Raw genomic sequence first — 27710 nt, forward strand, 5'->3', positions numbered from 1 at the left:
CTGCGAACAAACCGGCCGTGTGGAAACCAGCAGAAGACATCGTCACGGGAAAGACGTTAAACTGCTTCTTTTTCTTCATCCTGCCCGGTTCTCTGTACGCAGGTTGGCGGATTCTCCATACGAATGAAGCGATCGAGTGTAGGTATCATCGGGGATGCCCCACTACCGCGGGACATGCGTCGTATAGAAGCATGGAAGCCTCGAGAGTAACTCTAAGACACTTGTGTAAGTTTTTTACCAACCGTTTGACGGCTAGGATTGTGCTCATCGTGGTGATTGGAAATCGAACCGAGCCGGGCAAAAATCGTGGTTCTAATCCCTCTATCGGAGGGAATAGAGTAAATCGATTCTGATCGGGGAATCCTGTTGGGTTCATCTTGAAACGATACAATTGGAATCAGGTGAGGTGCAGTTCAACGAAATACGCACGATTCACGAGGATTCGTATACGTTGTTTCCAGTTCGAAGAAACGAGACTCCAGGAGAACCGATTACCCAGAACCGATCGAAAGTGCTCGTGGGTGATACTAGTGATCGATTAGTGAGCGATTCGAGTTTCGTTCAGTCGTTGGATCGACGCGAAACATGACTTCCTTGGAATTTCGTGTGTTCGGAGTCGTTGGAAGGTGTTCTCGGTGCGTGAGATCGGTTTAACGATCAGTTTGGTGCGATACGAGTAAACGAAGATGGTTCGGTGTACAACCTGCGCTGGAAGATCGTAGCGCAACGGAACAAGATCCGGTGAATCGTCGAATGTTGGCAATCTGTTCGAAAAACCGATCGAAACATCGTGGCACGGGATCGAGCGAAATCGATCGCGACTCAGTCGCGTGGGAAACGATGAACAGTGTCGATTCCCCTGCGTACACGATAATTGCGCGTGGAACCGTGACTTTCGGTCTTTGACAGAGGTTATCGCTAACGAGGTAAACAATCACGCTTTTACGCGAGCCTCGATCTTCCTCGAGACGTCGCGAATCGTGGACGTGTATCGATCGTTTCCCCGAATTATCGTCTTTTATCCTCGTTTCAATATTGTAACAAATACACCACGGGCCGCGTTAGTTCAACGTAATCGTTTTACGCGAAATCATCGGGTACTTTCATCGCGAACGGACTTTTCCCCCGCGTTTAAAAGTCGAATCGTCCGACTCGCAGCTTCTTCGTGGTCCCCTTGTCTCGCAACGAATCGTGAACCGAGTTATCGGATTGTTTAATTAACGCGACTCGGTTTTCAAATGGTAAGAGAGAAAAATAAGACTTTCGTTCGGAATCGATCCGGAGGAATTCTTAGGGGATGTTCGATCAGCGACTGGTTCGATTCGAAGTACCATTTTCGTCGAGACGACCACTTACGCTCGGTCTTGATCTGATTATTATTATTATCGAGTACGCATACCAACGATCGCGTTTCGATAATTTACTATTCGTATTCTTCGGGAATTAAGGTTCCTGTTCGGATCGATCGATCGATCAACGTTTTGTACGAAGATGGTACCGTTTTCATCGATCGTGAAGAAGTGCTTTCACTCGGATTCAATCGGATCGATTTTTTCAACGAGCGTGTCGATTCGCGATTCAAACCGTTAGAGTGTATTCGATGTGTAATCGGTTCGAGAAGAATAAAATGTTCGTTGATCGACGGGAAATACATTTGCAGAGGTCCAAGATGATCGGTATCGCCATCAACGCTGCGCTGTTGGTGCACTTTCTTCAACTGATCGTCGAGGCGGCTGATCAAACTGCGTGTATTCCAAATTACTTCCGTTATATTAAGGACGAGGAGTCGGAGGTATTTAGTGGTCACATCGAGATACCATCCCCACCGAAAGGAATATCTTTGCAACTTAGCGCCAGATTGAGCATCGCCGTCATATTACCCACGGTGAGCGAAATTTTCCTATTTGAAGAAATTATCCGTGGCCGAATGATTTTTCTACAAACCTATTTGAATGTCGTAGTATTTCTTCGATCAAAATCTATCCTTTTTTTTTTTATATTGGCATCGTTTGTCGACATTACTTCGAAGAGTACCATCGGTACCATTTTCTCTCGTTTACGGTACCAGCATTCTTGTGTATCTATTGATAAAAAAATCTTTTTGGTACCGAGAGTCGACACGTGCTACGTGTGGAAATCCAATTAGTCACGTTTTATTAAGTGTATTTTCCAAACGCCTGTAGGCATTCACCACACGCGATTTACCGAGAGATTTCACGCTTCTAAGTGTCCGTAGTATTCAATGTGTTAAGCTTTTTAGAAGTTACATCAAGATTTGCATTATTTGTAAATTGTAAAATAATTGCAAAATTGCAAAATAATTGCACAAATATGTGACAATGTTGAAAGGGAAAACTTTCTACTTTTTTTTATTTCAGAGAATCGATTTAACGTAAATGCATATTTGAATGCAATTAGAAATTTATGATACGAACCAAGAATCAAAAGTATAGCTTAAAAAATAACGTAAAAATTCATTATATTTTCTTATTGTCTTCAAAAATTTTGTACATTGATTGTAAACCTGGGATAAGTCATATTTCTTATTTTACTCACTTAAGAAGTAGTAGGAGTAAATAGTAGGAAGTAGTAGATGAAGTTGATTTTTTCTTCGATTCAACTGTACATTATAAATTCGCCGAAATCTGCACGATACCAGAAACAGGGAACTATGTATCATTTATGATTTATTGGATGCATTTAATCGTTTATTAAATATTGCACGAGAGTCGATAATGAGATTTAACTGCATTCCATGCGTCTCTTCTTGCTATTGACATTATCGGTTTCGATTCCACAGCTGATTTCAATAAACGCTATTCATTGCGATAATGAGTAATTGTAAATGTGTAAATAATAAAATTTTGAAACAACGATCCTGTACAATTGAAACACGTTTTCTTGTTAAGTCGAGCATAAGTTTATCGGTGATCTCCGAGATGATAAATTCACACTAAAAACGCGAAACAATTTTTCCAATTTCGAAGTTCGTTAATGCATTTTAACGTACGATACTTTTTCAAAAATTTCTGCGATGCACAATAACTCTCGGTTAGATATCATTATGGATATCCAAGGTTATCGAAGATTGTATCTACCATTCGAATCATAGCAAATTTTATTCATATATTCGCCATACATTCAGCGTTATCTTTCTGTTCGAATTTTTCCAAACGGAAAGATAACGACGAAGCCACAGAATTACGTCGAAGTTGTAGCAATAATACATTATATGGACAATTTTCATATTTTAGCTATTTTAAATAATAGGATGAAGCGTTGCTTACAGTAATTGTACGGCTTTCAAGAGGACATAACGTAGTTTCCTTGTGGCTGTAGGTGCAAAGGTGATTTGAAAGTCAACTTTATTCCGAGAGTAAAAGTTATTAAAATTTTAGAACAGTCATCTTAGAACTGCTATCACCTTGGCAGGTCCCAATCGTTGAGCTGGACGAGTTACTTTGTTTAATTGGACCTCGAGTCTAGACAAAAGAGAATTCTTTTTTAATTCGTTAAATTTTGTAACGTACTTTACTGTACTGTTATTTGCACAAACATTCCAATGATGACACACGAGACCGTGTACTCTTGTTAAATCAACGTTTTGCTCTTGTTTTAGAAATACGTTGGCCGATTAGAATTGGCGGAGTCGAGAGAGAAATCTGTAAATGCGATTCAGAAGGGCAGGCCCCTGAAGTACAACATCCATTTTCCTCTTCATCGACCGATACCAACTGTAACCGGTTTATGGTTCAACAACGAGCGGCTTTGTTACGGCCCACGTGGTATGTATACTTGTATCTTTCGAGAACAAAGTATCCCAGTTGCGTCGTTCTCAGTCGTCGGGAACAAGAATTCTGTAAAAAGTAGAAAAAGAACGATCGGTTTCCCGATCTTTACGAATTAAACGCTGCACGAGACTCTTGTTTCATTTTAGGCAATGGTTCCGATTACCATACCATGCCGAACGTATCGTTCGATCGAGATAGATTGCAAATTCTTTTAACGGTGTTGCAAGAAAGCTGTAATTGTACTTTACATTAATGTTTTCTTTATTTAAAGGAGTTGTTACCTTTACGGAATTGAAATTCATGTATATATTTTATATCGTGTTACAGTAATCGTTCGTTCGGTTTCAGCAACTGGACAGATTGTCACCTCCATCACTTTGAACCACACACTGTATCCACCGGGGGTGATGGTAGTTTCTTCGGACGACGAGGATGTGATATCGACGCATTCCAACGTGGACAACACGCTGTGGCAACCTGTTACGATCGAACCAATTAAGTCATCCGTCCAACCGGTTCCGACTCAATCGTCCGTCCAACCCGTTCCAACGCAATCGTCGTCGACGCGACCCGTTCCAACTCAAACGACTGTTTCGCGACCAGTTCCAACCCAACCCGTTCCAACGCAACCGGTGACCACACAAACCGTTTCGCCGCTGATCGATACATCCGAAACGAGCTACGATATCGGTCAACCCTTCCAGGATTGCGGTCGTAGCAGTAATCCGAACAGAATCAATCAACTGATAGCGGGAGGTGTGAAAACGTCTAAGGGTCAGTGGCCCTGGTTGGCTGCGATCTTCATCGTCAGGTACAATTTCGAGTTCCAATGTGCGGGGACGCTTGTGACCAACACTCACATCATCACAGGTACGCGAACCTTTGAAACTGGTAATAAAATACAATTGCTTGGATCGAAAAACAGATCCGTAATTTGACCTTGTTTGCACGGATATTTCGAAGAAAAATTCGATTATTTCGTTGTAACTTTGTTCACGTCTACAACAAGTGGTGCAAACGTTACAATCGAGTAACAGAAAAGTCTCTCCGAGTCTGAAAAGATTCAAACGTGGCACAACGAGGTTTAAACAATCGGAATGACTCTTACCTGTGCCGAGTCGTTCGATCGGTAGGAGTTGAACTGCGTTTCTTTGGTCAGAAGTCGAGAAAATATAACGGAGGAAGAACTTCTTCGTGGAATCCGAGTTCTAGGACCAGGATGTTAACGATAACGCGCGTTTGGCGCGATTCAACACTCGTTGTTTGTTTTTCAGCCGCGCACTGTTTCCAATTCGGCAACGTGACCGTACCAATCGGAGCGTTGTCGGTCTCGTTGGGCCGTTATCGACTTCGAGATTGGGAGGAAGAAGGATCCGTGAACCGACACGTGGCCTCGTACAAGCTCCATCCCGATTACAGGCCAAGGTTCGACACCAGTTCGCAAGCCAGCGCCGATTCCGATCTGGCGGTGTTGGTTCTACGCGAGAGGGTGGAGTTCAGCTCGGTGATCAAACCGATTTGTCTTTGGCCGGGCTCCACGAGTCTGGACGTTGTCGTCGGAAGGTCAGGATCCGTGGTGGGTTGGGGACGCGACGAATTTGGAAATCCGTACCTTCAGGAACCTCGACTGAGCATAGCTCCGGTCGTGTCTCAGGTAAAACGAACGTTCTCGTACTCGTTGTACTTCAATCCGTAAACCGTTTCACGATAGTCGAAGAGGTACGAGTTTGATGGGTATTGGAACGATAGAGAAACAATGTATCGGGTTGTTGACAATTCGAACACGTATCGATTGTAATTGAAAATTTTACGCGACTGCGAACAAGGGACTCTCAACGGTGTCGTAACTTTCAAAATTCCCCGTTGACGGCGCGAAAAGCGTAATTACTTGGAAAATTGAAATAGTTGGGTGAAAATTCGTCGGTAATGGCAACGTTCAAATCCAAGTTTAAACGCTTGGAAAGTAATTATCCTTGAAACGAATTGCAGGAGGTTTGTCTCTGGAGCAATCCCGAGTTCGTGCTGATAACTTCGAACCGAACGTTCTGCGCTGGCTCGAGAAACGGAAGCGGTCCGTGTAACGGCGACAGCGGAAGCGGCTTCGTTATCTACAACGCGAACACGGAACGCTATTATCTACGAGGTGTTGTCTCGTTATCTTTGTTGGACAGAAGCAGCATGTCCTGCGACCTGACGCAATTCGTCGTTTACGTGGACGTCGCGAAATACTTGGACTGGATACGAGAAGAGATTTCCACGTAAACCGTGTTTCGATCCGTCGTTGTAAATACTAGTCGATCGCCTTTTGGATAGAAATCATTTTCACCGACACGAGAGGTTTCGAACCGTCGACTCCAACGTGTACGATAACAACGAGTCAAACGACAGGTCGATCGATCGACCACTCCTCTGCGCTGGTTTTCGTTTACAAGTTTCTCTGTACTTTCGTTTCGATGCACCGTTACGAATCAACAGAAAATGTTCATCCATGTTTTCGACGTATTTCTAGACGTGGCGTCCTTTTCTTTTTTTTTTAGATTTTACCACGAATTATGGGACATTTCGTATAGAGTGTAAGTAAATCCGTCGAGAGCATTTACAAGTCGTTGATAACATCGACAGAGGTTGATAAAGATCAATGAATCGTAAGATCGGCGCAAAGGCAGCTCTGTGCAGATCGCAGAATTGGTATCTTTCGACGATACGTTGTAAATGGTTGCCTTTATTTTCGTCGTATTTTTTTAAATAGTCGTTCGTGTGACTCTCTTTACATCAGTATTTGCGATATCGATAATAATAAAATATGTACAAAAGTACAGAATGATCTGGAAAGAGAATCGACCCTACCTCGTATATTTTATCTGTAAGGATAGGCAGCGTATGTAATGTATTTTAATTTCTTCGTTTATTCGTACGTGTAATATTTATTATCGACATAGGTCTAATTAATTACATACGTGTACTTTGTGAAATAAGTTTAATACGTAAATCAAATAGGATTAGCGTGTGAAGTGAAATGTTTCGTCTCGCGTATGGTATCCTTCCTTTATTAATAATCGTATCGTACTCGTATATTTTTAAACGGCAATGTGTATGTATATACTGTTAGATAGAAGTTTCGTAGAAAATCATTTATCGCTTATCTTACGATCCATCGAGATGCACCGTTTTAATAAAACTTTGTACTTTTCTTACGTCCGATTTATTGTACAATCGATTATTCGTTGATTGTGCTAAATATGAATAAATCATATTTATACAATTCACAAAGTGTGCATTGGTCGCCAGCAAGGCTAAAAATAACGACGTCTATACACCAATCAATAAGAGAACATTAATGATACGTATTTCTATTTATTTGCTGTAATACACTCTTACACATAAATCGTTTTTTACATATATAACTATATAAAGATAGCGTAAGCGGACATATTGAATGGAAGAAAATAAGTGTACAACAATATAGTATAAACTAGAATGATATGTGTATATGTATATATGATAATATGCGATAAAAGGTGTCGAGTAATGCGCGCTTAAATTGTTGTGTAAAAAATAACTACAAAATGCTAATTAAAACAATACGTTTTAATTGTAACGAACGATACATAATATATCTATATATGCTTCTACGTCAAAATCAAATCTATCAAATTGGGAGGACATTATATAAAATATGCGTGTTTAAAAAAGAAGCATGAAAGGAGAGGTTTGGAATGTATCAGTGAAAATAGTTCCTCCTGTATCATAAAATTATGTTCTTTATTGTCCCATTGAAGAAGGTAAGCAAAAATTTCATCTCTAAAATAGCTCACTAAAGAAGTTTTTAGTAAGCCCGCATTAGGGATTAAAATGCAGTACACAGTGAACTGCGCTGTATTCATACTTGATCAGGTTGGAAGTATTGTCGTGCAACTGCTCCTAACACAATTTCTGCACTGAACACACCTACAAATATTGCAATTGTGTGAAAATAAATAATTTTCTATTGTACAAGGTGTTTCACTTATAATGAGAATCTTAATAACTCCGTCACTTTCGAGGATACGAAAAAGCACCCACGACATTTACCTTGAATGAAAAATTAAAGTAGTTGGAGAATAAAATGTGTAAAATGTATTCGTAATCGAAGCGATCACCAAATCTTAAATTAACGATTGTCCGAATCTTGAAAAAAGTCCTGTGAACGTGTCGATAGAAATATTTTAAATCCCATAATGGATGACATTGAGAAAAAAAAATTTATAATATAATATATATATTTCTTTCTAAATAAATGTTATATGTTTCATTTTTGTCTTAGACAACGTTTCGTACGCATAAAAATAACGGAGATATCAAGCCGATCTAGATGAACGAAACACCCAGTAGTATTATTGAGTTATTTTGAAACTATTATTTCAATATGTCGAGTGGAGGATTACGTAAAACCACTTACTGATATTTGCACGTAAAACATCGGTAAGAAGGTGAAGGTCATTTTCATGAGTGACGATGACATAAGTTAATTTATTACTATTCATTTCTTGGATTTGCGCGAGTGATCTCCGCGTTTTTTCCATCGATCCACCTGCGCTTTCGATAATTTCTGCGATCGCCGATGGCGATGGCACCACACTTGGTGTGACATAAAATATTTTACCCTGTTCGATGAACAAAATTGTCAGATGAAATGCAAATTACAAGCAACAACGATCGACCCTTTCGTAGCAAAGTTTCGGTATATTATTTTACGCGTGCACGAGTAATTACGCGAAACTAGTCGAGTTGGTTTTCAAGGGACTTGAAAATAACGAAGAATCTATAGACTGAATTTTTTTCTAAGCGGGTATAATAGCGAAAGGGTCAAAGAAATGTTGATTTCTAATCGAACCGTGTAAATCAGGTACTTTTCTTTTACTTTATCGATCGCTCAAAATATTTCTCCTTATGATATTAAATACAAAGATAATGGAAAAGGATCACCTTAAGTACTGTTCCCCTGTTACAGCTCGCCAGAGCCTTTTCAATATTACAATTAAAATTCTTCTCGAATTCTGGATCGCCAAGCATGTATCCACTTTCATCTAAAAACGTGTTCCTCGCAGAACAATCGAGTAACCACTGTAACGTGACAATATATTTACAACGTGACAGGCAACACAATAATTTTACAGTTCTTATCGGTGCCGACATCACAAGGTGGGTAGCGTCCCGCCAACTGGCTGCCAGTGCACCACCTAATTCCCGAATTCTCTGTCGAACGAACATAAAAAATTAGTAAGTCATTCAACACTAACAACGATCAATGTCGTATTATCCTTTAGACGTTTTTCAATTCTCAACGATACAGTATAACCATGAGACACGCGAGTTCAGAGATTTTACTGTATCGGTATATTCGGTGGACGTTACCTTCGCATGTTTTCTAGGATTGATACCAGAGAACAATATTCTCGGTTGTTTATCCGGAGATGGAGGATCGGGATTACTGACGACTATCGGCTCGTCCAAACCCAGTAAATGTGGATCTTTGTTTAACAACGGGCCGTCTAATCGCGGCTTCTTATACTTTCTTATCGAATTTGGACCCTGACCAACCTGTTTTACTTTATCATAGGATTCCTGAGTAATGTTTATCGGCATTTTCCAGGCAGCTGAAAGAAACACCGTTTTAATGCAGTCACAATATCGAATTTACCAGAGAAGCAAACAGTAAGTAAGAAAGAACTGAAATTCTTCATAAGAGAACAACGTAATCTGACATGTTCACGATACCCATTAAATGAGGCACTAGCGAATAATCCAATCTAAATGGATTGCTCAGGCTGTATTGTTGATATTTTGGGTTTTCGGTCTGATGTAGAGCGTTCATTTGTCCACACAACAAGTCCGTCAACCACTGAGCATTTACAACTCCGGTTTGCCATTCTCGAGCCTTTTTATATTTTTGACCGTCCGGTCTGAAACGTTTTTCATGAGATGACAGAGCGTTGAGAGTGGAGGTGTACGGCTGGGCATGTGTACTATCGACTTTTCGTCGCACGACAGTTTTTTCGATGTGAAGAGAAAAAAAAAGAAAGCCACGAGAATACGCAACTTCGTCGATCGTTCCTCGATTCGACGAAATGGTCCAAGTGGCACTCGAGTGATAAAAAAAATCTGATAAACGGTACTCGACTCGACTGAATAGTTCAGTCGATAGTGCACCTAGCCTAACAGTCGTATACATTACCGTTCATGTACCTGCATAGGGACGACTCTCTACCTTTGATCTATAAGATATTTTGAATGCATTTCGTTAATCATATGATTTCAACGTTGAGGATACACTGTTGTTTAAAAACTCTCAATCTTGTTGCCATTTGCCCAACGAAATATTCTTCAAGTAATATATGTACAATCCTAGCAACACCTATGCTTTTTGGATTCTATAATTTTTTTTTTATTCGGATCGGTAATAAATCTATTTTAGTCTCCCAAAGGGAGATACACGTATTTCTATCCATAACGATAGAAATGAAAAATATAACGTCGTCCCTTTGCGTACAGCCGATAGTGTAAGTGCAGCAAGAGTACTGATCAATTATTACACACGGTTAAGTAGATTTTACGCAAAAGCTTTCTACAGGGTGACCCGGTAATTATAATTATTGTCATTTTAATATCTCCGTAATTATGGGAGTGCGCAAGAACTTACACGAACGAATACTTTGCAATTGTAATTTTCCTATCTTACATCGGAACAAAATGTATGGACCTACGACAAACATCGATCGTTTACACATACTTTGTTCTTACATATCGTCGAACAATGACCTTATCCACAGTGCGTTTTTAACTTATCTCGTCCGACTCTCACAATTTCGGAGACACTTACAATATCGAATCGTTCCTCGAGTCGTTTCGTTTTCTTTTGGTGAAAATGACATTTTTCTAGAGCGTATAAAGCATTTTAGTAAATCGTATGTTCTCCATTTTGGAAAACGAAACGACTTTCCTAGAAACAACCTAGTACAATTAACGGACCAGCCGGTAGAATCACCAGAGAACTGTGCTGGACGAAAGACTTGATATCGCTACCTTCTGCAAACGAGTAGTGTGTTGTGCCTGGTGAAGTAATTGGTGACCTTCGATCCCAAAGCTTCCAGCATGTACTTCACTTTTGCTCGTTCCTCGCCCTCGAATCCGGACAACGAGACGATTTGCTTGGCGCATGGCAGCTCCGTGAGGCTGAACGGTGTTGGGAAATGGAGGGCGTGCCATGGCGGTAGTACCTGTTGTTTACTGACGACGTCCGAGAGCCAATGTGCACTGACGCAACGTTTCCCCTCGCGTAGTGCCTGCACCACAGTCGGATGTTTCTGCGTGATCGCCAGCACGTGAGTCGCTCGGGTGCAATATTGGGGCTCGACCTCGCCGCCGTGTCTCTCGATCACTTGCTTCCATATAGACACATCGTTTGGACGTTGCACGTCGTACTCAACGATAACAAAGATACAACCTAGCAAAAACAGATCTGGTGGCACTGAAAATACAAATAACGATACGTTACTTGCGAAACGTGACAGAGTGGGTCAGAGACAGGTGAAAGGAACGAGACAGAGAGTCAGGAGGAGCCTCTATCTCGAACCATTTTCGCTCGTTGCGGACGGAGGACGCGATAGTGGACGATCGAAGGAAAGAGAAGTTTCTTACAGTCGTTTCTCAATGTCGCGTCAAATTGCTCGATACATCAGGTCTGTGGGAACGTTCTGTCGCTCTTACGCGTAGAATTTCACCTGCTCGTTGCGAACCGATAAACCGGTTTGTTAAAACTCGCGAAAACAACACGGTACGATTCCTTAAGCGACGAAACGTTTCTTTGTGGAATATCATAAAGCGTAGATTCGACGACCGACGATCTGTACTATTATGGACATTGTACTCTTAGCGAATACCAAACGAGTGACACGGAGAATATATTTTAATCGAGGACTCGAGTTTGTCGACCGTTACTGGTAAATATCTCGGGAAACATTAGGTTGTTAGGAGAGTCATTTCGTTTTCCAAAATGGAGAATGTGTAATTTAATAAAATGTTTATACACAAAACACAAAATGACCTTCCGAACAACCTAATAGTTTTGGATCGTAGATGGATCGATCGGTAGAGAAATTTACATTGTGGAATAATATAGAAAAAAAAAAGTTAGAAATATCTACGTTGAAAGAAAGTTATGTTCTGTCTGTGATCGAATAGAAGGGTTCTAATTTGAAAAATGGGTGAAGCTAATAATTCTGAAAAGTATTGTCAACAATTGGATAACGCTGCAGGTCGTAAATACAAAAGGCATGTAGTCGTCGACAGAAGTGATAGCCTTTCCACCGTGATAACGCTCGACTGTATATAGTCACCAGCCACATTCTTCTGACGTCATTGAATTATCATTTGTTCCTGTTGTTACAAGACCGTGCGAATAATAAAAATTCTTTAACTTTAAACAGCGAACGTTATACACCATCGTTACACTCGTAAGTTTGTCCCATTCTTTGATCGTGTTACAATACAATAAATCAGAAAAACGACAGAAATTTCCCGCAAACCTAACAGTTCCTCAGTTACTTTCCAAACGAGAAGATTTAGTTTCATAAAAAGAATCTACGAGTCTAAGGTAAACGAGAGATTTTAAGCGATACGAAAGGTCGTACGTTTTAGATTTGGATTGTGTCCATAGAACTGAGCTTTAGCCTGAGTCATCACCGGAGCGTATTGCATTTTTATCGGTGCCCCGGGCGGTGCTCCGTTTGTTATGTTCCCTACGGTTCTCCGTTGGTAAGCCGCAAGAAGTTGGGGATCTTGGGACGGCGGGGGCGGTGGTCTATGTTGCGCGGTCATTAATCTCAGCTGACCAGCTGCGGTACCATCGGCCGCGCTGCCTTGCAATCGGTTCGTCAGCATGTTCGCCAACGCGGTTTTCGTTTTCGCGTTGACGACCAGTTGTTGGTCCGGTGGTATCTGAACATTGTTGGACAACGATGTCAATGGTGCCTCTTGCTGTGCACCTTGCTGCTGTTGTTGCTGCTGCTGCTGTTGCTGTTGTTGTTGCTGTAAATGCTGCAACTGTTGCAATCTGGCCATTTGCTGTTTCTGCATATGCAACTGGGCTATGTGCTGAGGCGTCAACGGTTGACCTTGTTGGAACGTTTGCGCGGTCTGCGGTGTTTGGGGACCTTGCACGGTTTGTCCCGTTTGCACGATCACCGGGTTAGCAGCATTGATCGGTGTCAGAGCTGGCGGCTGCACCACGGGATGTACCGGTTTTTGACTGGGTGTCTGCGCAATTTGTGGCCCGATCATTTGCGGTCGTGGTTGCTGAACCCATTGCAAACCACCCGGTTGTACCGGCTTGCCCGGACTTCTGATAACGGCGATATGTGCTCCTTGTTGCGCTTGGCGATTTTGCATTTGTCTCTGTAGCAGTAAGTTCTTCTGCTTTTGAATCTTTTGGATGAATTGGGCCCTCTGTTGCGGATCCATTTGCTGCAACTGTTGATGCGTTTGAGCATCCAATTGAATCAACTGCCTCGGTGGTTGAGGCGGTTGCTGCGTCCATTGTCCACTCGGTCTTTGAGGGCCAATTTGTTGTTGCTGTTGTCTTTGTAACTGTAAATGATACTGTTGCTGTTGCCATTGCGAGTCTCTTTGTACAATGAAGCCTTGTTGATTCGGGCCCATTATTTGTTGATTCTGAGGTTGTTGCTGCAATTGACCATCCCTTATAACGAATTGCTGAGCACTTTGAGGCGCTGATTGTTGCAACTGTTGAGAAATTTGTTGAATCTTCTGTTGTTGCTGCTGTTGCTGTTGTAACAGTATAATCTGTCGCTGCTCGGTCGTGAGCTGCTGCGACGAGGCTTGTTGTTGATTCAGTTGATGTTGCTGTGTTCCGATTTGCTGCGGTGTCCCGATTTGTTGCTGTTGCGTAGGAATTTGTTGCTGTTGTTGCAGAACTATTTGCTGCTGCGGTGTTAATTGCACTTGCTGTTGTTGAACTAGTTGTTGTTGAGAGCTAATTTGCTGTTGTTGAGACAAATGTTGTTGATTCAATTGTTGCTGGGAAAGTATCTGGTGCTGATTCAGTTGTTTCTGTTGTTGTGTCAGTAGTTGTTGGGGAGATGATAACTGATGTTGAGGTAGTTGTGAATTTATTTGTTGTTGTTGTTGTTGCTGTTGCGGCATCAACGATTGCTGTGCAAGGGATTGTTGTTGCGCCCCTATTAATTGTTGTTGCGATGCTAATTGAGGAGATTGTTGCTGGTTCAAAATCTGTTGTTGAGTGTACGTTTGTTGCTGTAATTGTGAATGTTGAGTGAGTTGTTGCGACAGTTGTTGTTGTTGCAATAATGAATGCTGCATGTTCATTTGCTGTTGTTGCTGTTGTTGCGGAGATATTTCTGGTTGCTGTATTTGTGACGCAGACTTCAATTGAGCAACATTATTTTGTTGCGAAGCTTGCGGAAGCCAACCAGTTTGCGCGACGTTTTGATCGGAAACAGAAGACACGATTGTGGAAGCATTGGACAAACTTGTGGTAGCAATTGGACGCGAAAGGTGTTGTTGCTGTGCATTAACAGTATTTTGTCCATTTGTTGGATAAGGAATTGTTGTCACAGTTACATTAGCTGTATTGATACTGTGCGACGTATTGGAAGATACAGGTGGACTCGGTTGATTCCAAGGCATACGCTGTTTAAGTTGCTCCAACATAGCTTTAGTTCTGTCCTGTTCTTCTTGCGCCGTATTACTTTCGGTATCTTCGTCCATAAAGCCAGTAATCATAGCCGTAGAACTATTTGGATATATTAAAAGTCTGGGATGATATTCCACTTCACTTACAATAGTCCCTTTTCTACAACATTCTGTTACCCAATCTGGCGTTACGATTTGAATAGGATGCCTAGTAGCAGTTTCGTATTTCAAACCAGCAGCCTTTCCAGTAATTAAATGTGTGCAATATCGGTCTAAACGTAATTGACATTTACCACCTTGCAATGTGACCATTGCCCATAGACTTTTACTGTCAGCACGGCTTACCTGAGATACACATGCTCGTATATTTGAAAATAATTGTGTATTTTCAGGTGAAAAATAGTGCGGCCTATGTTAATAATAGTGCTAAGGAAATTAATTAATTTGCGTTATTGAAAAATAATAATTACATACGTTATCAAAATATTGTTACCAAAATTATTTCTATGTTAAATTATTCTAATATTTTTACTAATTAAACTATTACAATATTTCTGAAAAAATTAAACATTATTGTAATAGGATACGGCAGAAGTTTGTTGCATTTGACAGAGTATAAAATCCAGTTCTGTGTAACTGCTGGTATTTCGTAGATATCCTTTGCAGCAGATATATCATTTTCCAGTGCGTCATAGCCTGCTATTAAATGCGTAACAAAATCACTAAAATAATTTGATCTTTCTGCACCACCCTCTTGTAGTAAATTTAAAATCTGAAAGCAGTTAGAAAAAGGTTTGTTTGGATAATACTTTTTGTCCTTGAAATTATAATCGTGCATTAACTGTTATTATATTTTTGTTCAAAAACGGCATATGTGTACAAAAATATAACGTACGCGATAAAGTTTATTAATTATAGTTTTATTTACTTTTCTGCACGAAATATGAATTGTGGCATATTAGTTGAATCATTACATTATTAATAATGAATTTTCATTATGTTGGACAATCGTTGCAAACAATAACAAGTAAAATACACTTAAACTTAACCGATCCGATGTAAAAGTATTGCATATTGGAGAAAGCAGTACAACTTCGAATTTTTAAAAGTTTCATATCTCCATACAGTGTTACAGTCTGTTAAATTTGACTCCATTTTATAACCTCTATCGCATATATAGCGATTAGTTTTAAATAATTGTGAACAAATTACAATTTACAATGGTTACGATACGCTAATATCAATATCGTGAGATTAATGACAATAGATCAAAGTTGACGGAAAAACGCGGGAAACGGTGAAATGACATACCTTGGGATCACCTTCGCCGCTGACGTAGTATTTAACATCGGCAAACAGGGCCCCGTCAAGTTTTAATTCCTCGAGGCCGGCCCTTATGTCGCCCATCCTTGGAAAACTGCAGACGAAATCACGTTTTCCACATCACAACGAAATGCCGCGTTTTCTGGAACCACTCGAAAAGTATACACAATATTTGATAACAAAACTCAGCCGCGACGCTTTTGTTATTATTATGATCGCAAGGTTATGTAGTGACTTCGCAGTCGAACGTAGTCACACGTCGCGTTCGATATATATCGACGATTCGAGTGCGCTCTATTTGAACATCGAAAATGTCAGTTGACATTGAACGGTGCGGAAGAATCGGTTCGGTTTTATACGTTTAAATTTCCAAAACGAAACGAAACGTTAATAATATCGGTGTATCGGTGTCACTGAGAATAAATTGAGCAGAATCGAAGCAAGTTTCGAGAGATCAATTTTGTAAAAAGAAATCTTTTCTGGAATTTCTTCAGAATATCGTCAATGATGATAAATTATCCATAACCTATACATGCGTATCGATGCACGCGTCTTGAAAGTGAAACATTACAAATGGAATTATTGAATAAAAATGGTCGTTTTGTGTATTTAAGGTGTATAGTGCGATTAAAAATTATTGCAACATCATCGTGTAACAAGATACGCAGCATCAACGTGTTCGAGATAAAGCAGCTGCTTCGAGATGTCGAAACAAGGTAAACAATCATTATATACAGGTCTTTCAAAATAAATGCCGTGATTGATAAAAGATACGAAGATGGAATTTTCTTCTCTTTGCAATTTTCACTTGGAATCTATCGACGAAGAAAAAAAATCTTTGTACACTTTTTAAAATTATTCAACGAAGCAATGACGCGTAAATGTTTACTTGCGTTTCGTATCAACAATTTCACGCGATATTTAATTGAATCGAGACACCGTCTTCGTATCGTAATTCTATTTCTCGTTGATCATTGAAATTTTTCTATTCCTTTGTTACGCATCACTGGTGCACCGTCACTAGACGCGTAATTCGTGAGATTGAAACGCGATGCCAGGTGACACAAAGAAAAACGTCGAGACTTGAAAACATTGTTTACTTTATTGTATACTCTTTTCATTCGCGTAGTAGGTACATATCAGCATCTAAAATGCTTGTTCACTGTATAGTCCATCGAAATCCCCGCGCAACCTTTATTCTCCCTTTCCTCGCTTTCGTTTTCTTTCACTCGCACTCGCGCGCGCACGTTCTCACTTCCTCTCCCTTTATTTCTTTTTCTCGCTCTCACGCACACGCACACACGCTAAACATATCGCGTACACACCTTCCCTATTTATCGTCGCTTTCTAAGTTAACATTCGCTCTGTTCCTCGCGTTCATAGATAAATAAATTATAGGCTAGTATGTACAAGATCTTAATAGATTTCCTCTCTTACGTAATAGTCATTTGTCACTTAACAGATTTATTCACCTTGTAAAGACTCTAGAAATATTGAGCTTGGTCTGGTCAGTATACGTCACATATTCCCATTAAGTTTTGTCGTTTCAATTAAATTATATGCGTGTGTATGTTTCGTGTGTATATGTATATATACCACTTTTCCGAAATTATTTTACTCGTTACTTTACGGTTACCGAATAACTCTCTGTTCGATTGTGGTGCAGCTTTTCAGAAATGTAAATGACCGTGGGAGGGTACGGGGGGCACGGGACGGGGGAATTAAAAATTGCGCAAATTTTAGATCTACGGAAAATTTGCAGAATTCTTAAGTAACGTTTCGATATCGTGAAATTAAAATCTTTCGTTTATACGTATGTGTGTACATCTCTGTGTATGCAAGTGTACGTGTGTATATATATATATATTCGTATGTATATATATATATATATGTGTGTGTATGTGTACATGTATAGATATATTTCTTTGCAACAACGGATTCGTAATCATTTGAATCTTATTAACAAAGATTTCACGCGAGGATGGGAAATGTAGAATTACATATTACTCTGTAAATGATAAATTACAGAAATCGATAACAAGTAATCGTTAGAAATTCGAAGTGAATTATTTAACGATCGAATAAATTGTTCATGAAGGTCTGGTGTGTAATCGAGAGCTTAAATTTATCGCTTAATGTTCGTCCGGTATACACAATTACACATTGAAATGGGTGCTTACATTTTAATTCTAAATATCCCAAGTATAATATCCTCTCAGGCACCTGTGATTATTTACAATTCAAGGGCTGAATAATGCGAATAAAATGTAAAGTTTCGAGTAACTCGCGAGACGGTGATTCCACGGAAATGAATAAAAATTGTTAAATTTATTTGGAGAACGTCACGATTTAATTTAACTACGAAAGAGAAATCGTTTATCAATTGAAAATGAATTCTCGACGTTGAAACGAAAGAACGCAAAATTGTACTTCTATTCGAGGGAAAAGAATGTATCGAATCTTATTTAATTCGTGGATTTATCGTAAAATTATACGCGAAAGAAAAATAAAGTGAACGAAGTCTATCTCTAATCGATTTGTTTTTGCAATTAAGAGGATAACTATACTTAGCCACTTATTGTGCATATTAGATGATAAAATAACTTAATCGATTGTTCTAGTCGAAATTGTATAATCTACTATTTGCGCATGGACAGGAGAAATTTGGTTGAAAGTTTGGAAATGAATAAATTCTAACAGCTGTGAGAAAGGAAGGGGTAGGAAAAATGATTTGTAATTAGTTATTTCGTAATACTGTTTCAAAATATTGTTTAAATCCACGAGCAAATCACTTTATGGAAATGAAAGTTCGTTCTCTATTGTTTTTACGTCGTGTATACTGAACATTACAAATTCAAAATATCACTAACAATGAACGAATCGGAAATTATCGTAAGAATGACTACTATCGATCACAATTAACGCTATCGAAGGACAACTAGAGGAATGTAATACAAAGTAATAGTAATTTGTACCATACACGCGATATCTCACGAGGTAATACTATTTCTATAGGGTGTCCCGTAACGCGTGATATAACCGAAAGTGAGACAATTCCTCGATCGATAACAAATCGGGAATACGAACTAAAAATTTGTTCTGTACGAGATTTCTAAAAAGAATTGTTTTCGTTTAAATCATTTTTCGGGTAAGTCGTCGGTTTGCTTCACTTCGTTTAGTTTTCTATTCGTGGGATTGCGTTAGAGAAATAATTCACGCAGAGAGCGATACAAATTCTTTTCCAATTGAACGAAAAAAAATAAAAAAGAGATCAGAGTTGCAACGCGTTAACGTTACGAGCCGGTCGATATTAACGATCCAGTTGGTCGAAACTTTGCGAAATCGATGTTTTCGTAAACGATCGTGGAACAAATTTTCTTTTACATCGTCGATGTTGCTTCGAACGAGAAATCAACCATTTTGCGATTACATCGGGAATCACTGGACACCGTGTATAGTCACGAGGTCGTTAGGGAACTTTCAGTTTTACCGAACTAATTTCCGTGAACTGTTGAACCCTTTGACATCTGGCCCTTCAAAGGGCGTGCAGTTAATGCGAAGTTATCGACAGAATTTAAGGCAAAAATTGTAAACCGTCGTTGGACAATCAATATTGAAATTAACACGGTGAACGGTAGTCTCGCTAGTACACGTCGCGTAACATTCAGAAATATTTTGTATCATCGTTTCTCGATAACAGTAGTTGAAAGTATTCGTAATTTATTATCGTTAGTTAAGTCTTTATAATAGATATGAGTATCTAAATATAAGTTTAAGTCGCTATGAACTTTAAAATTTTCGGAAGAGAAATCATAACGTTAACCACTAGACACGTTACAAGTACACGTACTCTATTCTCATTTCACGAAATCATAGGTGTTCTTTTAATCGACGAAACGAGTGGATCCATGGAGAATGGTTTTTGGTCGCGAAAGAAAATATTCTCGTATCGTTTCGAGCGAGGAATCGATATCGTCGTAATCGATAAAAATACAGAACGCTCTGAAAAAGGGCGAGGAGAGAGCAATCTCGGACCGGAAGCGAAGAAAGATGAAAGAAAATTAGGTGGTAAAAGGAACTACACCTCGAGAAGTAAGCGCCGGGTCGGTATACACACAGACAGAGAGAGAGAGAGAGAGAGAGAGAAAGAGGGGTACGCGAATAAAACGTAAATCGGATTCACGATTTTACAGGCGTCGATGCTTGAACGCGTTTCTTTTTCTTATTTTCTTTTTTTTTTCGTTGGGCCACGAGTCTCGGCCAGGGTCATAGAAAAGGAACGATCTCCCCGATCGGACAAGATTACATCATGGTCTCGCTACAACTGGTCAAACTATCGAAGTCTAATTGCAAGTAAGGGCAATCGTTTTCGCAAAAAGCTGCACTACCGGCGGCAGCCGGTCCGTTGCACCAGCCTCCGGGGTGCAAGGTGCTCGTGAGGTAACACAGTACGTCTAGGATCTCGTTAATGCGCTAGGAACCCGGGCTGTCGTTTTCGCTGCTCCTCCGTCTAGATTCGAGTTCCTGTGCGAGCATCGCCACTTCCCAATTATTGTGCTCCTCCTGGTTCACTTCGTCCTCGTCGTCGTCCTCGTCGTTTCCGCTGTCGCTTCTACCGGCCCTGTCCTCGAGCTCGTCTTCCGATCTGCTGCTGTCGCTGTTCGATTCCAAGTCGATCGCCACCTCGTCCTTCCACAGACTCTGGGGAACGATCGAGCTGGGCAAATCTTGTAGCTGCAGCGTCTCCTCCTCGGAATGCTCCTCCCAGGATCTTCTGTTCTGGGAAGCGGATTCCATCGACGGCGATGATCGTTTGTAATGTGTACGCGTGGTCAGAACAGTGTCCACCGAGCCGTCCCTCATGAAAGGATGATCCTCCCGGTCGTCGTCCAAATCCTCCTCCAACGAAGCGTCGTGCTCCGTGCTGTCACCGATGGACTCGTCCGTGTTACGCGACTCCTTTTGCTCCAGCTCCTGTATCCTTGTCTGCAGCTGAGATATTATCTCGTCCCGTTTACGGATCTCCAGTTCCAACGACGTGAACTGCCGTTCGAATTTCAACTGAATGTCCTCCTGAAATTTTTGCGACACGAATCGATTAATGTGACGACGGTGGCGGCGCAAGAACGGTTCAGAGTTCGCGCGACACCTCGGTTAAATGATTCGGGGAACGTGGACGACGGTTCGAACGTTTACGTTCGAGTTTTTGTTCGTTGAACGGTCACTTCGTTCACGATATACGTGTCGTTGCAATCGATCGCGTGTTCGAATGCTGTATTAACGTTGACCCGTTTCGATACACTCGTGGAACATCGGTGCCCTTCGCGGCCGAAGACGTTTCAATTGACGCACCAATGGATTTCGATAGTTGCTTACTAGGTACGATCTTTGGAGCGGTTCACGCTTAGAGGCAAAATTCTTATTTCGTTTAGACTGTTGCTTAGTTGGATTGAAAATTGGGCTAGAAGATTTTGCAAAGTATTAACGAAGAGATAATGCTCGTAATGAGACGTAAGGAAAGTATGCCACTGCGAATCGTCCATGTGTACAGTTTTAGGATTTCCTGAATTAGGATGTTGTACGTGTGTATTATACGATCGATTCTCGTTTCTTAAATCTCGAAATAGTTCATTTTCATTGTACGTTACATTTGTTTCTATCGTAACTAAGGAATTTTCTAACATGAAATTTCAAAAGTTTCGTTCGAATAATAGAGAGTTGGGTATTTAAATGTAATTGAAAAAATAATAACATCTCTATGGAAGTATATATACGTTTATCGTGCAGTGTATATATAACTTTAATCCGTTTATTGTTGTATAGCTGTTCCCATTGCTATTTACATTTTTTTAAACGATCGAAACGTAATTCGTGTTTTTATTTCTTTCTCTACTGCTCGTCCGCACCAAAGTTAACTTCCGACAGCCATAATTTATTGCAAGGGATTAATAGATGGCGCCACTGATGGCGCGAGACGTACGGTAGTATTTTCGTTCTTGACGAGACGTTTCTGTTTTTATCGAGTCAGCTGATGAATCGATCGCAGTTTATCTGTGTTTTTCTTAAATGTATAATTGTTGCACGTAAGACATTCGAAGTACGTACATACCGAGCCAAATACTTCTCAATTAATGCGTTCGTAAAATATACTTCTTTTTACAAATTGAAGCAAACTTTAGAATACGACGAAACGATTTCGGAAATATAGTCAGAGACCCAAGTTTATGTACAATTAGTTAATATGATATAAAACAGTTCTAATTTTAACGGATAAACAATGTAATGTATCTACAGAATTATCGAAACTCTCGTATCGATAATGATATTGCAATTTATGTGTAGTGTGTATATATACCTCCATCTATTGACTTAACTTTTCATTTTTTACGCGAACTCTTTGAACTCTCGTATACTTACTTCTTCGAAGTGATCGCATTTCACAAGATTCATATCCATTTAGAAATTAAAATGGCTGGTCTTGTATGCTTACGAATCTATAACTAACGCGGCAGTTACCGGGCACATATACTCGAAGATCGATTTTATTTGTGTAAAATCCATTTACTTAATGAATCCGTTGTTGTTTACGACGGTAGTTTAGATACGTCATAATTGCACGGCACAGATGTGGAAATTTGTTTATGCGGAAACTTCTAGACTGTAGGTGTCGTTAGTTGCTAAGTGTAAGCGAACGAGCAATATATTACTGGTTTGTGAACCGACTCCGGTATGCAAATAGAACGAGATCATAAGTGTACGGGCAACTAAATTCTCGCGAACGAAAGGAGCAATGGAATGCGAACTGCTTGAAAATTAGTAACTTTAAAGCCAATATATTTAAGGGAAATTACTTCAAACTGGGAAATCTTATGTAACTTCCTAGGAAATGCGTTTCTTGGAAGCGAACTTTCCAAAGTCGTCGAATCTTCTTAAGTTCTTGGGAATTTTACGATCTCGAGGAATCCATTTACTTCTTTCACGAAATATTTTTCCACGATTATGTTTCGTACAATTTCTACGAAGCTGAATGTTTATTTTTCCGAGATGGATTCAATTTTACGCGAAGTTACCCAACGTTTACTCTTCTTTGTAAAATCAACGCGTACATTCTTTTCGCACAGACTCGAGGTCGTAAACCTCGAGTCGTCGAAGAAATGCTAGTTAATTCACAAAGAAGAGATACATTACACAAATCGGAAAAATGACGGGAGAATCATTCTCGTGCATCGTGCACCGATAAAAGGAAAACCTTATCTTTGATCGAAGCACACATTTTCCCGATGTATTGCTCAAGCGTGCTACGTCGATGTATAATTTTCAAACCGAACGATATCGATCTAAAGAAAATTTTCTTCCTCGAACGTAACGTCCAAGAAGAACCGAATGTCTCGCTAACAGACGCCAAAGTGACTCAGTTCTCGTACTCGTTCTACACTGAAAAACAATACCGTACCTAACCTATTCTTCGAGCGATAAATCGATCGAGAAAACGATGGAGGCACGTCGATTAAAACCCTGAGCTATCGGGAGAGTCGTTGAAAAGGAGAGAGAATAAAGATAGGTGACTTACCAGACGACCCTTAATGACATCTTTGATACCAGACACTAACTCCCCTACGTATTCCTCTTCTCGTGGCCGAGATACCATTTGCAGGATACCTCCGCTGCCCAAAGGACGGAAACTGAGTTTATTGGGCGGTGGCAGTGAGGCCTGCTCTTGGGAATCGGACAACTGAGCCCCAAGTGGATAATTCCCCGGCATCTGCTCGGACGGTGGACTTTGCAGCGTATACTTATTAAACGTAACACTCTTCGAGAGCTTGGAATGCCGCGCGGCGTAACCTTCGATGGTCGGCGCCCTCATCAATTTCCTCAATTCGGCAGTGGCGGCTTCCCGATCCGGTGTACTCGTCGCAGATGTCTCGGAACTGCCAGTTCTGCTCCCGGCTGACAGTTTCTTCAGTATGCTCTTCAGATTCCGCCTCTCCAGTGTTTCGTTCTCCGGTGACAGCTGATCGGTTGGCGATGCCGAGGATCGTCGACTCTGAAAGATACGGTATCGCGATGCATTTGCTGGCAATTGGTTCAGCAATCGGAGAAACCGTTCGATATCGGACACGTTGGGTTAAATTCATTTGTAAGTTCGGAAAAGTAAACGTATCGAACTCGTTTCTTCCGGTTGTGCTTTTAATCTGTCGCTTCAGCCGGGATAAACGGGGGCAATCTTTCTTTCTCTCGGATGAAAATTCGGATTAGAAGCTACGGAGGAGGGACTGTTTACTTTCGCCAAGTTGCAAATAGATCTTCGAACTACTCGGCACTTGTAGCCAGTTAATCCCGTCACCTTGCAACGACTACGTATTCAAAGAGCAGAAGAAGCTCGGAGTATTACAAATACGAGAAGTGTGTGGTTTTTTTTAGCGCGAATTTTAGCGAATCTGTCGCCCTCATTTGTAGAGAGTGAATTTGGTATAATTTATATATATATATATGAAAATAAAAATGAACAAATTTATCGCTAAAGACACATTAAACGTATCGGGAGACGTTTATTCTCCGTCGTGATACTCGAGTAGTTAAATAGTTATCAGTGACGCACGAAGCCATTCAAAAAATCGTTATGGAAGGGATTAAAAGTCACTCCGAGTTAAGAGTGTTTTTTTTTTTTTCGCAGTTTGTTTTACGATGCTTCGAAGGGCAGTTTTATCTCGTTTTTTATCGCGTGCGAATTGTTATACGGTTTAATCAGAATTTCGTGTTTTTCATGCAGGAACACGAATTATGGAACTTCCATGTTCAATGTTGGATGTAGCGAGAAAGTTTAGCAGATACGAGAACTGGTATTAACTGTTAGATACGTACATGCAGTAATGATGGCTGTGTGTAATGCGATGGGATGTAATTTTGACACGATTGGATTCGTATGTCAACGTCGATTGACGTTAAGTTTCATTGAACAGTGAAACAGTATATGTAGAATTTGTCCGATCGATCCGTGTAGATATTACTTTACGAATAACTAATTATAAGTAACTTAAAATCTAATTTTAAGTTACCAATTGTAAGATCTCTATTCCTCAAAATTATTTTTCTATTCTTTTTTTTAATTACACAATCTTCAAATCTTTCAAGTCCTCGTATCTATTATTTCTTACATCTATGGTAATTTTGTTAGGATTTCTAAATCGAGTAAAGTACGGCAATACCGTATCGTTAAGGTTTAAAGTCACTATTTTATGTTTCATCTCATTGCAAAGTTCTGATTATTTAAAGCAGGATATATATAACTTCAAGGATAAATATAAGATACAAGGGCAAGACAAAGAAGGTTACATAAACATCCGCCTTGTGTAATCTTGTTTCCAAGTTATGGCAGTTTTTATGTTGAACTAACGTACAGCAATCTTCACAAACAGAGGAGGTAGACATTTTTAACGTGCACTACTGTTTTCAAGAGAACGAACAAATATGATTCACAGGATAATCTGCAAGTGGTAAAGTTTTCTCCAAGAATTTAACAGATGTTGAAATAAATTTATTGCAAGATATTTTAAAAAGAACCGACACAGAACCACGTGGAATTAATCGAAAACCGTAACCACTGTGAAGATAGTTACCGCCACGTGGAAACGTACCCTAACCGTATTCCCTGCAATTCCAAACAACGATACCAAAACTTTCTCGTATCGAGAATAATACGAACAGATGTTAAAATTATTACAAGATATTCTAAATACAACCGACACGGTACCACATGGAATTAATCGAAAACCGTAAGACACTGGGACGATAGTTACCGCCACGTGGAAACGTAGCTTAACCGTACTCTCCGCAATCCCAAACAACGATAGGGAAAAGTTCCGTAAACGTTCTCACGGTCCGTTAACGCGAGACAAGAACTCGCCGAAATTCCAGCAGCACGTACCTGATTCAGTTTCTTCAATTTCCTGGCGTACTCGATGGCGCAGGCTTCCGAGTGACTTCTCGTTAGGTTTCCGTCGAACTCGAGTTCGGCGTTTTCGCCGCAATCGAGGCTCGAGCTTCGTACAGCTCTCTCGAGTTCCGCCAACTTCTGCCTCTCGTTGAGTATCTTGAGTTTCTTGACGAACGGTAGACCGCAGTATTCCGGCGATAGGTCGTCGACGGACGCGTACATTTTGGTCTGTTGTCTGAGGTGTACCAGACGTTGCCTGATGTGCAAGTGTCTGGTCGGCGGGCTCATTTGCGGTGAGTTCTCCTTGTTCGTCAACGACGCGTCTTTAAGCATGGCCCATGGTTTCTTCGCGTTGGTACCGTTCACGTTCTCCGCGATGGGTGTGGTCGATGGTTGTTTGGTCGTCTCGACGGACACTTGGACCGGTGGTTGCTTCGGTGGTGGTTTCAGAACAGGTTTGGGGGATTGTTCTTTGGTCTCTTCGGGTATCACGTTCTTCGGTAGCAACGGTTCCTTGGTGGGTGCTTCCTTCTCGGCTTGTGCCTCTTGTTCGTTCTTCGCCTTCAGTAGAAGTATTCTTTGGAGGAACGGTAAATTCGGATTGGTCGGGTTCTGTGCCTCCGATGGTGGTTGGGGTTGTTCGGGCGCGTGTACCGGTGTCTCCATCAGGTTACGTCGTTCCTCGCGTTCCTCTTTCTCCTTGAGCAATCGCAGCCTAGCGAGGAGTGGTAGCCCGGCGCCGAGCGGTGACACAGGTGGTTCCTGAACGTTCGAAGCGGACGGCTCTTGGCCGTCGTCGACCTTCTGCTGTCTTTTCAACGTTGGTGCTTTCGGCGTCAGGGGCTGGAGCTCGAGGCTCTCCTCCGGTCTAGTGTTCCGTCTGCTCTTACGTAACGCGTTTTTCAGACCCTTCACGTCGCTCTTCAGCTTGTCGACGATCCTCTTCCCGGTGCTGTTGTCCGAGGAATCGTGACCGGGCGATGTCGGTTGACGCGTCGCTCTCGCCACTTTCTGCGCCTCCATCAGCCTCTTCCTACCGAGATTCTGCAGGATCTCTTGAGCTTCCGGGTAGTCCTTCATCGCCGCGAGAACATCCTCCCGCGAGAGACTGAACAGCTCGGAGTAACCTACCGAACGAACATCGGCTGTGCGTCTGCAATTGGGAGTTTTCTTTGTCAGACGAACGATGATTTGTCACAGCGACGGGATCTTTTGATAATTACATTCGGATATTACGATCTAAGGTGGAATATTTTCGGGAATTGGAATTTTTTTTTATCGCGTTTGCAACCGTTTATAATATTTCGCGTTCGCGTACGAGAGTTTTGCATTCGCGCGTGGGGTGCCGAGAGTTTCGTTCCCGTTGTATTCGAACTAACTTGTTTGCCTGCAGACAAAACTTCGTATCTGCTTGCGTTAATTAACCTTTAATCACCGGTGCAACACAGTTTGGTAATTTATCGAAGTTGTGTACTCGACAAGCGAAGCGTTAAATATTTCGTTATACGGAAATTTGAATGCAAGCCACGCGGCATAGGTGATAGATTTCTAGTACTATTATCGAATCAAAATTAATCGATCGTTCACAGTCCGGGGAGCTATCTCCATCGTGGTGTTTCGTATGAATTTGAAATATATTTAACAGAAATTGTGGACAATGAGATACAAGTCACCGTGAGGAAATACTATCTGAAAATAATATTACTTCGTCGAGTATTCAAGGATAGATATTTAAGGATGAATTGTTTCACCGAAAGGCCATTTTTCTATTTTAACGAACACAATACGTGCGAAAGGTCATTCCACGAATTTACGAGCACTCTGTACGAGTGAAAGAGAATCATTAGGCATCAATTAGACCCAAAGGAACGAAAGACTAAAATTAATCGAGGAGAATTCTTACGAGGAGAATCCTTCAATTGTCCTTACTATATCACAAATTCATTTTTCGT

At 40.7% G+C, this 27710-nt stretch overlaps 3 protein-coding genes and 1 long non-coding RNA gene across 10 annotated transcripts in view; 1 reads left to right on the forward strand and 3 right to left on the reverse strand.

Moving 5' to 3' along the window:
* The first annotated feature begins 221 nt into the window (after positions 1 to 221).
* LOC143153606 (serine protease gd) lies at positions 222 to 8082 on the forward strand. 3 transcript variants are annotated; one of them, XM_076325007.1, is made up of 7 exons: positions 222 to 401; positions 462 to 926; positions 1661 to 1885; positions 3620 to 3785; positions 4140 to 4661; positions 5066 to 5445; positions 5781 to 8082. In XM_076325007.1, exons 3-7 carry the CDS (start codon positions 1670 to 1672, stop codon positions 6051 to 6053), a joined length of 1557 nt encoding a protein of 518 aa, XP_076181122.1. In that variant the 5' UTR covers positions 222 to 401; positions 462 to 926; positions 1661 to 1669; the 3' UTR covers positions 6054 to 8082. The 3 variants fall into 3 exon arrangements, with proteins under 3 accessions (XP_076181122.1, XP_076181121.1, XP_076181120.1); XM_076325006.1 differs by having other exon boundaries at positions 222 to 926; XM_076325005.1 differs by lacking the exons at positions 222 to 401; positions 462 to 926 and adding an exon at positions 985 to 1241.
* LOC143153614 (uncharacterized) lies at positions 3101 to 3695 on the reverse strand. The gene is made up of 2 exons (XR_012993880.1): positions 3557 to 3695; positions 3101 to 3482 (listed from the first exon to the last, which is right to left on the reverse strand). It is a non-coding gene; the product is annotated as an uncharacterized LOC143153614 (long non-coding RNA).
* Ptip (PAX transcription activation domain interacting protein) lies at positions 7530 to 16060 on the reverse strand. 2 transcript variants are annotated; one of them, XM_076324997.1, is made up of 9 exons: positions 15813 to 16060; positions 15089 to 15273; positions 12461 to 14910; positions 10854 to 11298; positions 9549 to 9733; positions 9186 to 9427; positions 8757 to 9026; positions 8230 to 8434; positions 7530 to 7739 (listed from the first exon to the last, which is right to left on the reverse strand). In XM_076324997.1, exons 1-9 carry the CDS (start codon positions 15906 to 15908, stop codon positions 7672 to 7674), a joined length of 4146 nt encoding a protein of 1381 aa, XP_076181112.1. In that variant the 5' UTR covers positions 15909 to 16060; the 3' UTR covers positions 7530 to 7671. The 2 variants fall into 2 exon arrangements, with proteins under 2 accessions (XP_076181112.1, XP_076181113.1); XM_076324998.1 differs by lacking the exon at positions 15813 to 16060 and having other exon boundaries at positions 12461 to 14671; positions 14847 to 14910; positions 15089 to 15224.
* Positions 16061 to 16907: 847 nt separating this feature from the next.
* The window catches only part of LOC143153603 (uncharacterized), a 192440-nt gene continuing 181637 nt past the window's right edge, over positions 16908 to 27710 (reverse strand). For all 4 annotated transcript variants that reach the window (XM_076325001.1, XM_076325000.1, XM_076325002.1 and 1 more), the window contains 3 exons: positions 25750 to 26911; positions 23395 to 23868; positions 16908 to 20897 (listed from right to left, as the gene is read on the reverse strand). In XM_076325001.1, the coding sequence (XP_076181116.1) occupies positions 20298 to 20897; positions 23395 to 23868; positions 25750 to 26911 (2236 nt within the window). In that variant the 3' untranslated portion in view covers positions 16908 to 20297. The remainder of the gene's footprint in view (positions 20898 to 23394; positions 23869 to 25749; positions 26912 to 27710) is intronic.

This window comes from Ptiloglossa arizonensis, chromosome 13, assembly GCF_051014685.1.
Source record: "Ptiloglossa arizonensis isolate GNS036 chromosome 13, iyPtiAriz1_principal, whole genome shotgun sequence".
NCBI classification, from domain to species: domain Eukaryota; kingdom Metazoa; phylum Arthropoda; class Insecta; order Hymenoptera; family Colletidae; genus Ptiloglossa; species Ptiloglossa arizonensis.

Bases quoted from the DNA above. Each gene is read 5' to 3' on its own strand.
- LOC143153606 (XM_076325005.1), top strand. The intron at 3,786-4,139 runs GTATGTATACTT...GTTCGGTTTCAG, and splicing joins GCTTTGTTACGGCCCACGTG to CAACTGGACAGATTGTCACC. The intron at 4,662-5,065 runs GTACGCGAACCT...TTTGTTTTTCAG, and splicing joins CAACACTCACATCATCACAG to CCGCGCACTGTTTCCAATTC.
- Ptip (XM_076324997.1), bottom strand. From the start codon at position 15,908: ATGGGCGACATAAGGGCCGGCCTCGAGGAATTAAAACTTGACGGGGCC. The intron at 9,428-9,548 runs GTATCGTGAACA...TGTTTCTTTCAG, and splicing joins GCTAGTGCCTCATTTAATGG to CTGCCTGGAAAATGCCGATA. The intron at 7,740-8,229 runs GTAAGTGGTTTT...CAATATTTGTAG, and splicing joins TGTTTTACGTGCAAATATCA to GTGTGTTCAGTGCAGAAATT.